This window comes from Petromyzon marinus, unplaced genomic scaffold, assembly GCF_048934315.1.
Source record: "Petromyzon marinus isolate PM22_M1 ecotype Great Lakes invasive population unplaced genomic scaffold, UKy_Petmar_22M1.pri1.0 PM_Scaffold_371, whole genome shotgun sequence".
Classification (NCBI taxonomy): Eukaryota; Metazoa; Chordata; class Hyperoartia; order Petromyzontiformes; family Petromyzontidae; genus Petromyzon; species Petromyzon marinus.
This window is the reverse complement of record NW_027423359.1, coordinates 50,258-62,661: the sequence shown is the minus strand read 5'-3', so window position 1 is coordinate 62,661 and position 12,404 is coordinate 50,258. Positions and strand designations below refer to the sequence as shown.

Below are 12,404 nucleotides of genomic sequence, written 5' to 3'. Positions count from 1 at the left end.
TAGACTCAACACTGCACCATAGACTCAGCACTGCCCATAGACTCAACACTGCACCATAGACTCAACACTGCCACCGTAGACTCAACACTGCCACCATAGACTCAACACTGCCACCATAGACTCAACACTGCCCATAGACTCAACACTGCACCGTAGACTCAACACTGCCACCATCGACTCAACACTGCCACCATAGACTCAACACTGCACCATAGACTCAACACTGCACCATAGACTCAACACTACACCATAGACTCAACACTGCACCATAGACTCAACACTGCACCATAGACTCAACACTACACCATAGACTCAACACTGCCACCATAGACTCAACACTGCACCATAGACTCAGCACTGCCCATAGACTCAACACTGCACCATAGACTCAACACTGCACCATAGACTCAGCACTGCCCATAGACTCAACACTGCCCATAGACTCAACACTGCCACCATAGACTCAGCACTGCACCATAGACTCAACACTGCCACCATAGACTCAACACTGCCACCATAGACTCAGCACTGCCACCATAGACTCAACACTGCCACCATAGACTCAACACTGCCACCATAGACTCAACACTGCCACCATAGACTCAACACTGCACCATAGACTCAACACTGCACCATAGACTCAACACTGCACCATAGACTCAACACTGCACCATAGACTCAACACTGCACCATAGACTCAACACTGCCCATAGACTCAACACTGCACCATAGACTCAGCACTGCCACCATAGACTCAACACTGCCACCATAGACTCAACACTGCACCATAGACTCAACACTGCCACCGTAGACTCAACACTGCACCATAGACTCAACACTGCACCATAGACTCAACACTGCCACCATAGACTCAACACTGCACCATAGACTCAACACTGCACCATAGACTCAACACTGCACCATAGACTCAACACTGCACCATAGACTCAACACTGCCACCATAGACTCAACACTGCCACCATAGACTCAACACTGCCACCGTAGACTCAACACTGCCCATAGACTCAACACTGCACCATAGACTCAGCACTGCCCATAGACTCAACACTGCCCATAGACTCAACACTGCACAATAGACTCAACACTGCACCATAGACTCAACACTGCACCATAGACTCAACACTGCCACCATAGACTCAACACTGCACCATAGACTCAACACTGCCACCGTAGACTCAACACTGCCACCATAGACTCAACACTGCACCATAGACTCAACACTGCCACCATAGACTCAACACTGCCACCATAGACTCAACACTGCACCATAGACTCAACACTGCCCCATAGACTCAACACTGCACCATAGACTCAACACTGCACCATAGACTCAACACTGCCACCGTAGACTCAACACTGCCACCATAGACTCAACACTGCCACCATAGACTCAACACTGCCCATAGACTCAACACTGCACCGTAGACTCAACACTGCCACCCATAGACTCAACACTGCCACCATAGACTCAACATTGCACCATAGACTCAACACTGCACCATAGACTCAACACTGCCACCGTAGACTCAACACTGCCACCATAGACTCAACACTGCCACCATAGACTCAACACTGCACCATAGACTCAACACTGCACCATAGACTCAACACTACACCATAGACTCAACACTGCACCATAGACTCAACACTGCACCATAGACTCAACACTACACCATAGACTCAACACTGCCACCATAGACTCAACACTGCACCATAGACTCAGCACTGCCCATAGACTCAACACTGCACCATAGACTCAACACTGCCACCGTAGACTCAACACTGCCACCATAGACTCAACACTGCCACCATAGACTCAACACTGCCCATAGACTCAACACTGCACCGTAGACTCAACACTGCCACCATCGACTCAACACTGCCACCATAGACTCAACACTGCACCATAGACTCAACACTGCACCATAGACTCAACACTACACCATAGACTCAACACTGCCACCATAGACTCAACACTGCACCATAGACTCAGCACTGCCCATAGACTCAACACTGCACCATAGACTCAACACTGCACCATAGACTCAACACTGCCACCGTAGACTCAACACTGCACCATAGACTCAACACTGCACCATAGACTCAACACTGCACCATAGACTCAACACTGCCACCGTAGACTCAACACTGCCACCATAGACTCAACACTGCCACCATAGACTCAACACTGCCCATAGACTCAACACTGCACCGTAGACTCAACACTGCCACCCATAGACTCAACACTGCCACCATAGACTCAACACTGCCACCGTAGACTCAACACTGCCACCATAGACTCAACACTGCCACCATAGACTCAACACTGCACCATAGACTCAACACTACACCATAGACTCAACACTGCACCATAGACTCAACACTGCACCATAGACTCAACACTACACCATAGACTCAACACTGCCACCATAGACTCAACACTGCACCATAGACTCAACACTGCACCATAGACTCAACACTGCACCATAGACTCAACACTGCCACCGTAGACTCAACACTGCACCATAGACTCAACACTGCCACCATAGACTCAACACTGTACCATAGACTCAACGCTGCCACCCATAGACTCAACACTGCCACCCATAGACTCAACACTGCCACCATAGACTCAACACTGCACCATAGACTCAACACTGCACCATAGACTCAACACTGCACCATAGACTCAACACTGCACCATAGACTCAACACTGCCACCGTAGACTCAACACTGCCACCATAGACTCAACACTGCCACCATAGACTCAACACTGCCCATAGACTCAACACTGCACCGTAGACTCAACACTGCCACCATCGACTCAACACTGCCACCATAGACTCAACACTGCACCATAGACTCAACACTGCACCATAGACTCAACACTACACCATAGACTCAACACTGCACCATAGACTCAACACTGCACCATAGACTCAACACTACACCATAGTCTCAACACTGCCACCATAGACTCAACACTGCACCATAGACTCAGCACTGCCCATAGACTCAACACTGCACCATAGACTCAACACTGCACCATAGACTCAACACTGCCACCGTAGACTCAACACTGCACCATAGACTCAACACTGCACCATAGACTCAACACTGCACCATAGACTCAACACTGCCACCGTAGACTCAACACTGCCACCATAGACTCAACACTGCCACCATAGACTCAACACTGCCCATAGACTCAACACTGCACCGTAGACTCAACACTGCCACCCATAGACTCAACACTGCCACCATAGACTCAACACTGCCACCGTAGACTCAACACTGCCACCATAGACTCAACACTGCCACCATAGACTCAACACTGCACCATAGACTCAACACTACACCATAGACTCAACACTGCACCATAGACTCAACACTGCACCATAGACTCAACACTACACCATAGACTCAACACTGCCACCATAGACTCAACACTGCACCATAGACTCAACACTGCACCATAGACTCAACACTGCACCATAGACTCAACACTGCCACCGTAGACTCAACACTGCACCATAGACTCAACACTGCCACCATAGACTCAACACTGTACCATAGACTCAACGCTGCCACCCATAGACTCAACACTGCACCATAGACTCAACACTGCACCATAGACTCAACACTGCCACCATAGACTCAACACTGCCACCATAGACTCAGCACTCGCTCCGATGATGACCAATCACTCCGTTCCACCTCAGAGGACGACGAAGAGACGGCGTTCGTCGCGGAGAAACAACGTCGCCCTGCATGGCCCGAGGAGGTGGTGGAGGAGGTGGTGGTGGAGGAGGAGGTGGTGGTGGAGGTGGAGGAGGTGGAGGAGGTGGAGGAGGTTGTGGAGGAGTGGGAAGACTCCAGCCTCAAGCTTGGCGATCTCCTCGTAGGCCTGGAACGCTGGGGTCCAGAGAGCGTCAGCCAGGCGCTCATCGCTGATGGTGAACGCACGGAGCTGGAGGGAGGGAGGGAGACACGGGGAGAGGAGAGACACGGGGGGGAGACACGGGAGGGAGAGACACGGGGAGGGGAGAGACACGGGGAGAGAGAGAGACACGGGAGGGAGACACGGGGGGGGGGGGAGAGACACGGGGAGGGAGAGAGACACGGGGGGGGGGGGGGGGAGAGACACGGGGAGAGGGAGACACGGGGGAGAGAGACACGGGGAGAGAGAGACACGGGGAGAGAGAGAGACACGGGGAGAGAGAGACACGGAGAGAGAGACACGGAGAGAGAGAGACACGGGGAGAGAGACACGGGGGAGAGAGACACGGGGAGAGAGAGACACGGGGAGAGAGAGACACGGAGAGAGAGACACGGAGAGAGAGAGACACGGGGAGATAGACACGGGGGGGGGGAGACACGGGGAGAGAGACACGGGGAGGGAGACACGGGAAGGAGAGACACGGGGGAGAGAGAGACACGGGGGAGAGAGACACGGGGGAGAGAGAGACACGGGGAGAGAGAGAGAGACGCGGGGTGAGAGAGACACGGGAGGGGAGAGACATGGGGAGAGAGACATGGGGGGGGGGGGGGGGAGACATGGGGAGGAAGACACGGGGAGAGAGATACACGGGTAGAGAGAGACACGGGGAGAGAGAGAGACACGGGGAGAGAGAGACACATGGGGAGAGAGAGAGACACGGGGAGAAAGAGAGACACGGGGAGAGAGAGAGACACGGGGAGAGAGAGAGACACGGGGAGAGAGAGAGAGACACGTGGAGAGAGACACGTGGAGAGAGACACAGGGAGAGAGAGACACGGGGAGAGAGAGACACGGGGAGAGAGAGACACGGGGAGAGAGAGACACGGGGAGAGAGAGACACGGAGAGAGAGACACGGGGAGACACGGGGAGAGAGAGACATGGGGAGAGAGACACGGGGAAACACGGGGAGAGAGACACGGGGAGACACGGGGAGAGAGAGAAACGGGGAGAGAGAGACACGGGGAGAGAGAGACACGGGGAGAGAGAGACACGGGGAGACACGGGGAGAGAGAGACGGTTAGAGAGAGAGAGACGCGGGGGGAGAGAGAGACACGGGGAGAGAGAGAGACACGGGGAGAGAGAGAGACACGGGGAGAGAGAGACACTGGGAGAGAGAGACACGTGGTGAGAGAGACACGTGGTTAGAGAGACACGTGGTGAGAGAGAGACACGGAGAGAGAGAGACACGGAGAGAGAGAGACACGGGTAGAGAGAGAGAGACACGGGGAGAGAGAGACACGGCGAGAGAGACACGGGGAGAGAGAGACACGGGGAGAGAGAGACATGGGTAGAGAGAGTGACATGGGTAGAGAGAGAGACACGGGGAGAGAGAGACACGGGTAGAGAGAGAGAGAGACACGGTAGAGAGAGAGACACAGGTAGAGAGAAAGACACGTGGTGAGAGAGTAAGAGAGAGCCACGGCGACAGTGAGACACGGGTAGAGAGAGAGAGAGACACGTGGTGAGAGAGAGACACGTGGTGAGAGAGAGAGAGACACGTGATGAGAGAGTAAGAGGGAGACATGGTGAGAGAGAGGGAGAGAGACACAGGTAGAGAGACACGGGTAGAGAGAAAGACACGGGTAGAGAGAGTAAGAGAGAGAGTAAGAGAGAGACACGTGGTGAGAGAGAGTTAAAGAGAGAGACACGTTGTGAGAGAGAAAGACAGAGACATGGGTAGAGAGAGAGAGAGAGAGACAGAGACATGGGTAGAGAGAGAGAGAGAGACACGGTTAGACAGAGAGGCACGGGTAGAGAGAGAGAGAGACGATGAGAGAGAGACACGTGGTGAGAGAGACACGGGTAGAGAGAGAGACACGTGGTGAGAGAGTAAGAGAGAGACACGGGTAGAGAGAGAGACACGTGGTGAGAGAGTAAGAGAGAGACACGGGTAGAGAGAGAGACACGTGGTGAGAGAGTAGGAGAGAGACACGTGGTGAGAGAGAGTAAAAGAGAGACACGGGGAGAGAGAGACACGGTTGGACAGAGAGACACGGGGAGAGAGAGAGAGACGTGGTGAGAGAGAGTAAGAGAGAAAGACTCAGAGAGAGAGACACGTGGTGAGAGAGAGAGACACGGGTAGAGAGAGAGAGTAAGAGAGAGAGACACGGGGAGAGAGAGACACGTGGTGAGAGAGAGACACATGGTGAGAGAGAGTAAAAGAGAGAGACACGGGGAGAGAGAGACACGGTTGGACAGAGTAGACACGGGGAGAAAGAGAGAGAGACACGTGGTGAGAGAGAGTAAAAGAGAGAGACACGGGGTGAGAGAGACACGGGTAGAGAGAGAGAGAGAGACACGTGGTGAGAGAGATACGATGAGAGAGAGACACGTGGTGAGAGAGACACGTGGTGAGAGAGACACGTGGTGAGAGAGAGTAAGAGAGAGAGACACGGGGAGAGAGAGACACGGGGAGAGAGAGAGAGAGAGACACGTGGTGAGAGAGAGTAAAAGAGAGAGAGACACGTGGTGAGAGAGTAAGAGAGAGAGAGAGACACGTGGTGTGAGAGAGAGTAAGAGAGAGACACGTGGTGAGAGAGAGTAAGAGAGAGACACGAGGAGAGAGACACGTGGTGAAAGAGTAAGAGAGAGACACGTGGTGAGAGAGTAAGAGAGAGACACGGGGAGAGAGAGAGTAAGAGAGAAAGACCCAGAGAGAGAGAGAGACACGTGGTGAGAGAGAGACATGTGGTGAGAGAGAGTAAGAGAGAGAGACACGGGGAGAGAGAGACACGTGGTGAGAGAGAGACACATGGTGAGAGAGAGTAAAAGAGAGAGACACGGGGAGAGAGAGACACGGTTGGACAGAGTAGACACGGGGAGAAAGAGAGAGACACGTGGTGAGAGAGAGTAAAAGAGAGAGACACGGGGTGAGAGAGACACGGGTAGAGAGAGAGAGTAAGAGAGAGAGACACGGGGAGAGAGAGACACGGTTGGACAGAGTAGACACGGGGAGAAAGAGAGAGAGACACGTGGTGTGAGAGAGACACGTGGTGCTAGAGAGTAAGAGAGAGAGACACGTGGTGAGAGAGTAAGAGAGAGACACGTGGTGAGAGACACGTGGTGAGAGACACGTGGTGAGAGAGTAAGAGAGAGAGAGTAAGAGAGAGAGAGTAAGAGAGAGACACGTGGTGAGAGAGAGAGAGACACGTGGTGAGAGACACGTGGTGAGAGACACGTGGTGAGAGAGAGAGTAAAAGAGAGAGACACGTGGTGAGAGAGAGAGAGACACGTGGTGAGAGACACGTGGTGAGAGACACGTGGTGAGAGACACGTGGTGAGAGACACGTGGTGAGAGAGAGTAAAAGAGAGAGACACGTGGTGAGAGAGAGAGAGACACGTGGTGAGAGACACGTGGTGAGAGAGGGTAAGAGAGAGAGACACGGGTAGAGAGAGAGACACGTGGTGTGAGAGAGAGTAAAAGAGAGCGACGTCTTTCCCCCCCCTTGTCCCCCCCTCCCACAGTGACGTGTGTGAGACGTGAGCTGGAGAAAGTTTTCTCCCAGCTCCTCGACGGCCTCTCCCCTCCCCGGCTCCCCGACGTCGCCTCCCGGCCTTCCCCTTCGGCGCCGGGAGCCAGCGACCCGCCCGGGCCTCCTCATCCTCCTCCCGCGGAATTCCCGGCCTCCGGAGGGAGTCCGGAATTCCGGGACGAGGAGCCGACGCCGACGGCGACTGCCTCCCCGACCTTCTTCAAGATCCCCGCCTCCTCCTCATCCTCCTCATCCTCCTCATCCTCCTCCTCCTCCGCCTCCTCCTGGGTTCCTTCATCCCCGGGAAGAGGCCGGGAAGAAGCAGGGAGCGGGATTCCCACGGGCACGGCGGAGGGAGGGGAGCGCCCAGGGGAAGTCTCCTCCACGGGGGACTCGCCGCGGATTCCCGTCCCGGCTCCCGGGAACCCGTTGACAGCTGGCGACGGGCGGACTGGAACTGGAGGAGGAGGAGGAGGTGATGGAGGAGGTGGATTAGGAGGAGGAGGAGGAGGAGGAGGTGATGGAGGAGGCGGCTCGGACGATGAAGACCAGACCAGCGCGAAGCCTGGCTTAGATACCTCGCCACCGGAGGGCGGTCGCGAGGCTGGGAGGGGCGGTGCCGGACATCGCCCTCGGGCGGTACGGAGAGAAGGAGGTGGGGGAGGAGGAGGAGGTGATGGAGGAGGTGGATTAGGAGGAGCTGATGGAGGAGGTGGCTCATCCAAAGGTGGACAATCGCAAGCAAAGCCTTCCGAAGGTAGCTCGAAGCAAGGCGGGCAATCGCAAGAGCCCGAGGTGGATGAGGAGGTGGAGGTGGAGGAGGAGGAGGAGGTGGAAGAGGAGGTGGAGACTTCCGAAGGGAACGCGGCGGGCAGAGGCTCTTTTATTGACGATCCTGAAGATGGCAAGTTGTCTCAAGACACGCCTGAAGATGGCAAGTTGTCTCAAGACACACCTGAAGATGGCAAGTCTTCTGTAGACACGCCTGAAGATGGCAAGTCTTCCGTAGACACACCTGAAGATGGCAAGTTGTCTCAAGACACGCCTGAAGATGGCAAGTTGTCTCAAGACACGCCTGAAGATGGCAAGTCTTCTGTAGACACGCCTGAAGATGGCAAGTCTTCTGTAGACACGCCTGAAGATGGCAAGTCTTCTGTAGACACGCCTGAAGATGGCAAGTCTTCTGTAGACACGCCTGAAGATGGCAAGTCTTCTGTAGACACGCCTGAAGATGGCAAGTCTTCCGTAGACAAGCCTGAAGATGGCAAGTCTTCTGTAGACACACCTGAAGATGGCAAGTTGTCTCAAGACACGCCTGAAGATGGCAAGTCTTCTGTAGACACGCCTGAAGATGGCAAGTCTTCTGTAGACACGCCTGAAGATGGCAAGTTGTCTCAAGACACGCCTGAAGATGGCAAGTCTTCCGTAGACACGCCTGAACATGCCAAGTCTTCCGGAGACATGCCTGAAGATGGAAAGTTGTCTCAAGACACGCCTGAAGATGGCAAGTTGTCTCAAGACACACCTGAAGATGGCAAGTATTCCGTAGACAAGCCTGAAGATGGCAAGTTGTCTCAAGACACACCTGAAGATGGCAAGTCTTCCGTAGATACACCTGAAGATGGCAAGTTGTCTCAAGACACGCCTGAAGATGGCAAGTTGTCTCAAGACACACCTGAAGATGGCAAGTCTTCCGTAGACACGCCTGAAGATGGCAAGTCTTCCGTAGACACACCTAAAGATGCCAAGTCTTCTGTAGACAAGCCTGAAGATGGCAAGTCTTCTGTAGACACGCCTGAAGATGGCAAGTTGTCTCAAGACACGCCTGAAGATGGCAAGTCTTCCGTAGACACGCCTGAAGATGGAAAGTCTTCTGTAGATACACCTGAAGATGGCAAGTCTTCCGTAGACACGCCTGAAGATGGCAAGTTGTCTCAAGACACGCCTGAAGATGGCAAGTCTTCTGTAGACACACCTCAAGATGGCAAGTTGTCTCAAGACACGCCTGAAGATGGCAAGTCTTCCGTAGACAAGCCTGAAGATGGCAAGTCTTCCGTAGACACACCTCAAGATGGCAAGTTGTCTCAAGACACACCTGAAGATGGCAAGTCTTCCGTAGACGCGCCTGAAGATGGCAAGTTGTCTGTAGACACGCGTGAAGATGCCAAGTCTTCTGTAGACACACCTGAAGATGGCAAGTCTTCTGTAGACACGACTGAAGATGGCAAGTCTTCCGTAGACACGCCTGAAGATGGCAAGTCTTCCGTAGACACGCCTGAAGATGGCAAGTCTTCTGTAGACACGCCTGAAGATGGCAAGTCTTCTGTAGACCCACCTGAAGATGGCAAGTTGTCTCAAGACACGCCTGAAGATGGCAAGTCTTCCGTAGACACGCCTGAAGATGGCAAGTCTTCTGTAGACACACCTGAAGATGGAAAGTTGTCTCAAGACACACCTGAAGATGGCAAGTCTTCCGTAGACACGCCTGAAGATAGCAAGTCTTCTGTAGACACACCTGAAGATGGCAAGTTGTCTCAAGACACGCCTGAAGATGGCAAGTCTTCTGTAGACACGCCTGAAGATGGCAAGTTGTCTCAAGACACGCGTGAAGATGGCAAGTCTTCCGTAGACACGCCTGAAGATGGAAAGTTGTCTCAAGACACGCCTGAAGATGGCAAGTTGTCTGTAGACACGCGTGAAGATGCCACGTCTCCCGTAGACACGCCTGAAGATGGAAAGTCTTCCGTAGACACACCTGAACATGCCAAGTCTTCCGTAGACACGCCTGAAGATGGAAAGTCTTCCGTAGACACACCTGAACATGCCAAGTCTTCCGTAGACACGCCTGAAGATGGCAAGTCTTCTGCAGATGAGGAGAAGGGCTTGCCGGTGGAGGATCAGGAGGTGGAGCTGGGGAAGGCTGCGGTGGAGGTGGGGGTGCAAAAGGATCGGCCGAAGAGGAGCAGGAGGAGGAAGAAGAGGAAGAAGAAGAAGGGGAAGAAGGAAACGGAGGAGGAGGAGGAGGAGGATGGGGCAGGAGAGAAGGATGAGGATTGTGAATCTCCGTCTTCAGTGTCAGACGATGTGACCCAAGAGGCAGGAGCAGACAGAGGGGCAAGTGGAGGAGGTGGAGGAGGTGGAGGAGGTGGAGGAGGAGGAGGAGGTGACACACGAAGAGTTGGTGAGACAAGACGTGATGGTGGTGATGATGATTATGGTGGTGATGATGATGGTAATGATGGCGTCGGTGGTGGTGGTGGTGGTGATGGGGCTAACGGTGGTTATGGTGATAGCGATGGTGACAATGCTAACATTTCCTGATCTTGCTGGCAGTGGTGATGATGGTTGTTGTGATGATGATGATATGGTAATAGTGATGATGGTTGTTGTGATGATGATGATGATGATATGGTAATAGTGATGATGGTTGTTGTGATGATGATATGGTAATAGTGATGATGGTTGTTGTGATGATGATATGGTAATAGTGATGATGGTTGTTGTGATGATGATATGGTAATAGTGATGATGGTTGTTGTGATGATGATGATGATATGGTAGTAGTGATGATGGTTGTGGTGATGATGATGATATGGTAGTAGTGATGATGATGATGATATGGTAATAGTTATGATGGTTGTTGTGATGATGATATGGTAGTAGTGAGGATGGTTGTGGTGATGATGATGATATGGTAGTAGTGATGATGGTTGTTGTGATGATGATGCTATGGTAATAGTGATGATGGTTGTTGTGATGATGATGATGATATGGTAGTAGTGATGATGGTTGTGGTGATGATGATGATATGGTAATAGTGATGATGGTTGTTGTGATGATGATGATCCTGTGGTAGTAGTGATTATTGTTGTGGTGATGATGATGGTGAATGAGCGGGTGGCTGTGGCTAGACTAGACTGGGTTGGTGAAGGGGATAATTAAGGAGGGAGAGGGTGGCTGTAGCAAGAGACCACAGGTGGTGGGCATTCCGTGGCCTTTATGTGGCTTTCCGTGGCCTTCTGTTGCTTTTCGTGGCTTTCCGTGGCCTTCCGTGGCGTTCTGTGGCTTTCTTTGGCTTTTGTGGCCTTTTTGTGGCCTTCTGTGGCTTTATTTGGCTTTTGTGGCCTTTTCGTGGCCTTCTGTGGCTTTTCTTGAGCTTTCTGTGGCTTTTTGTGGCTTTCTGTGGCTTTTGTGGCCTTTCCGTGGCCTTCTGTGGCTTTCTGTGGCCTTCTATGGCCTTCCGTGGCTTTTCTTGAGCTTTCTGTGGCTTTCTGTGGCTTTTCGTAGCCTTTTTGTGGCTTTTGTGGCTTTCTGTGGCCTTCCGTGGCTTTCTGTGGCCTTCTTTGGCTTTCTGTGGCTTTTCTTGAGCTTTCTGTGGCTTTTTGTGGCTTTTTTTGGCTTTTGTGGCCTTTCCGTGGCCTTCTGTGGCTTTCTGTGGCCTTCTATGGCCTTCTATGGCCTTCCGTGGCTTTTCTTGAGCTTTCTGTGGCTTTCTGTGGCTTTTCGTGGCTTTGTGGCTCTTGTGGCCTTTCTGTGGCCTTCTGTGGCTTTCTGTGGCCTTCTATGGCCTTCCGTGGCTTTTCTTGAGCTTTCTGTGGCTTTCTGTGGCTTTTTGTGGCTTTTGTGGCCTTTCCGTGGCCTTCTGTGGATTTCTGTGGCCTTCTATGGCCTTCCGTGGCTTTTTTTGAGCTTTCTGTGGCTTTCTGTGGATTTCTGTGGATTTTCGTGGCTTTTCGTGGCTTTCTATGGCTTTCCGTGGCCTTCCGTGGCTTTCTGTGGCCTTCCGTGGCCTTCCGTGGCTTTTCTTGGGCTTTCTGTGGCTTTTTGTGGCCATTCTGTGGCTTTTCGTGGCCTTCTGTGGCATTCCGTGGCCTTCTGTGGCCTTCTATGGCTTTCTGTGGCTTTTCT

The 12,404-nt window shown here is 52.8% G+C and overlaps 1 protein-coding gene across 1 annotated transcript in view; it reads left to right on the top strand.

Moving 5' to 3' along the window:
- The window catches only part of LOC142923264 (uncharacterized), a 53,425-nt gene that overhangs the window by 35,707 nt on the left and 5,314 nt on the right, over window positions 1-12,404 (top strand). Inside the window, exons 7-8 of the mRNA XM_076064293.1 lie at window positions 3,745-3,978; window positions 7,489-10,677. Of these exons, the coding sequence (XP_075920408.1) occupies window positions 3,745-3,978; window positions 7,489-10,677 (3,423 nt within the window). The remainder of the gene's footprint in view (window positions 1-3,744; window positions 3,979-7,488; window positions 10,678-12,404) is intronic.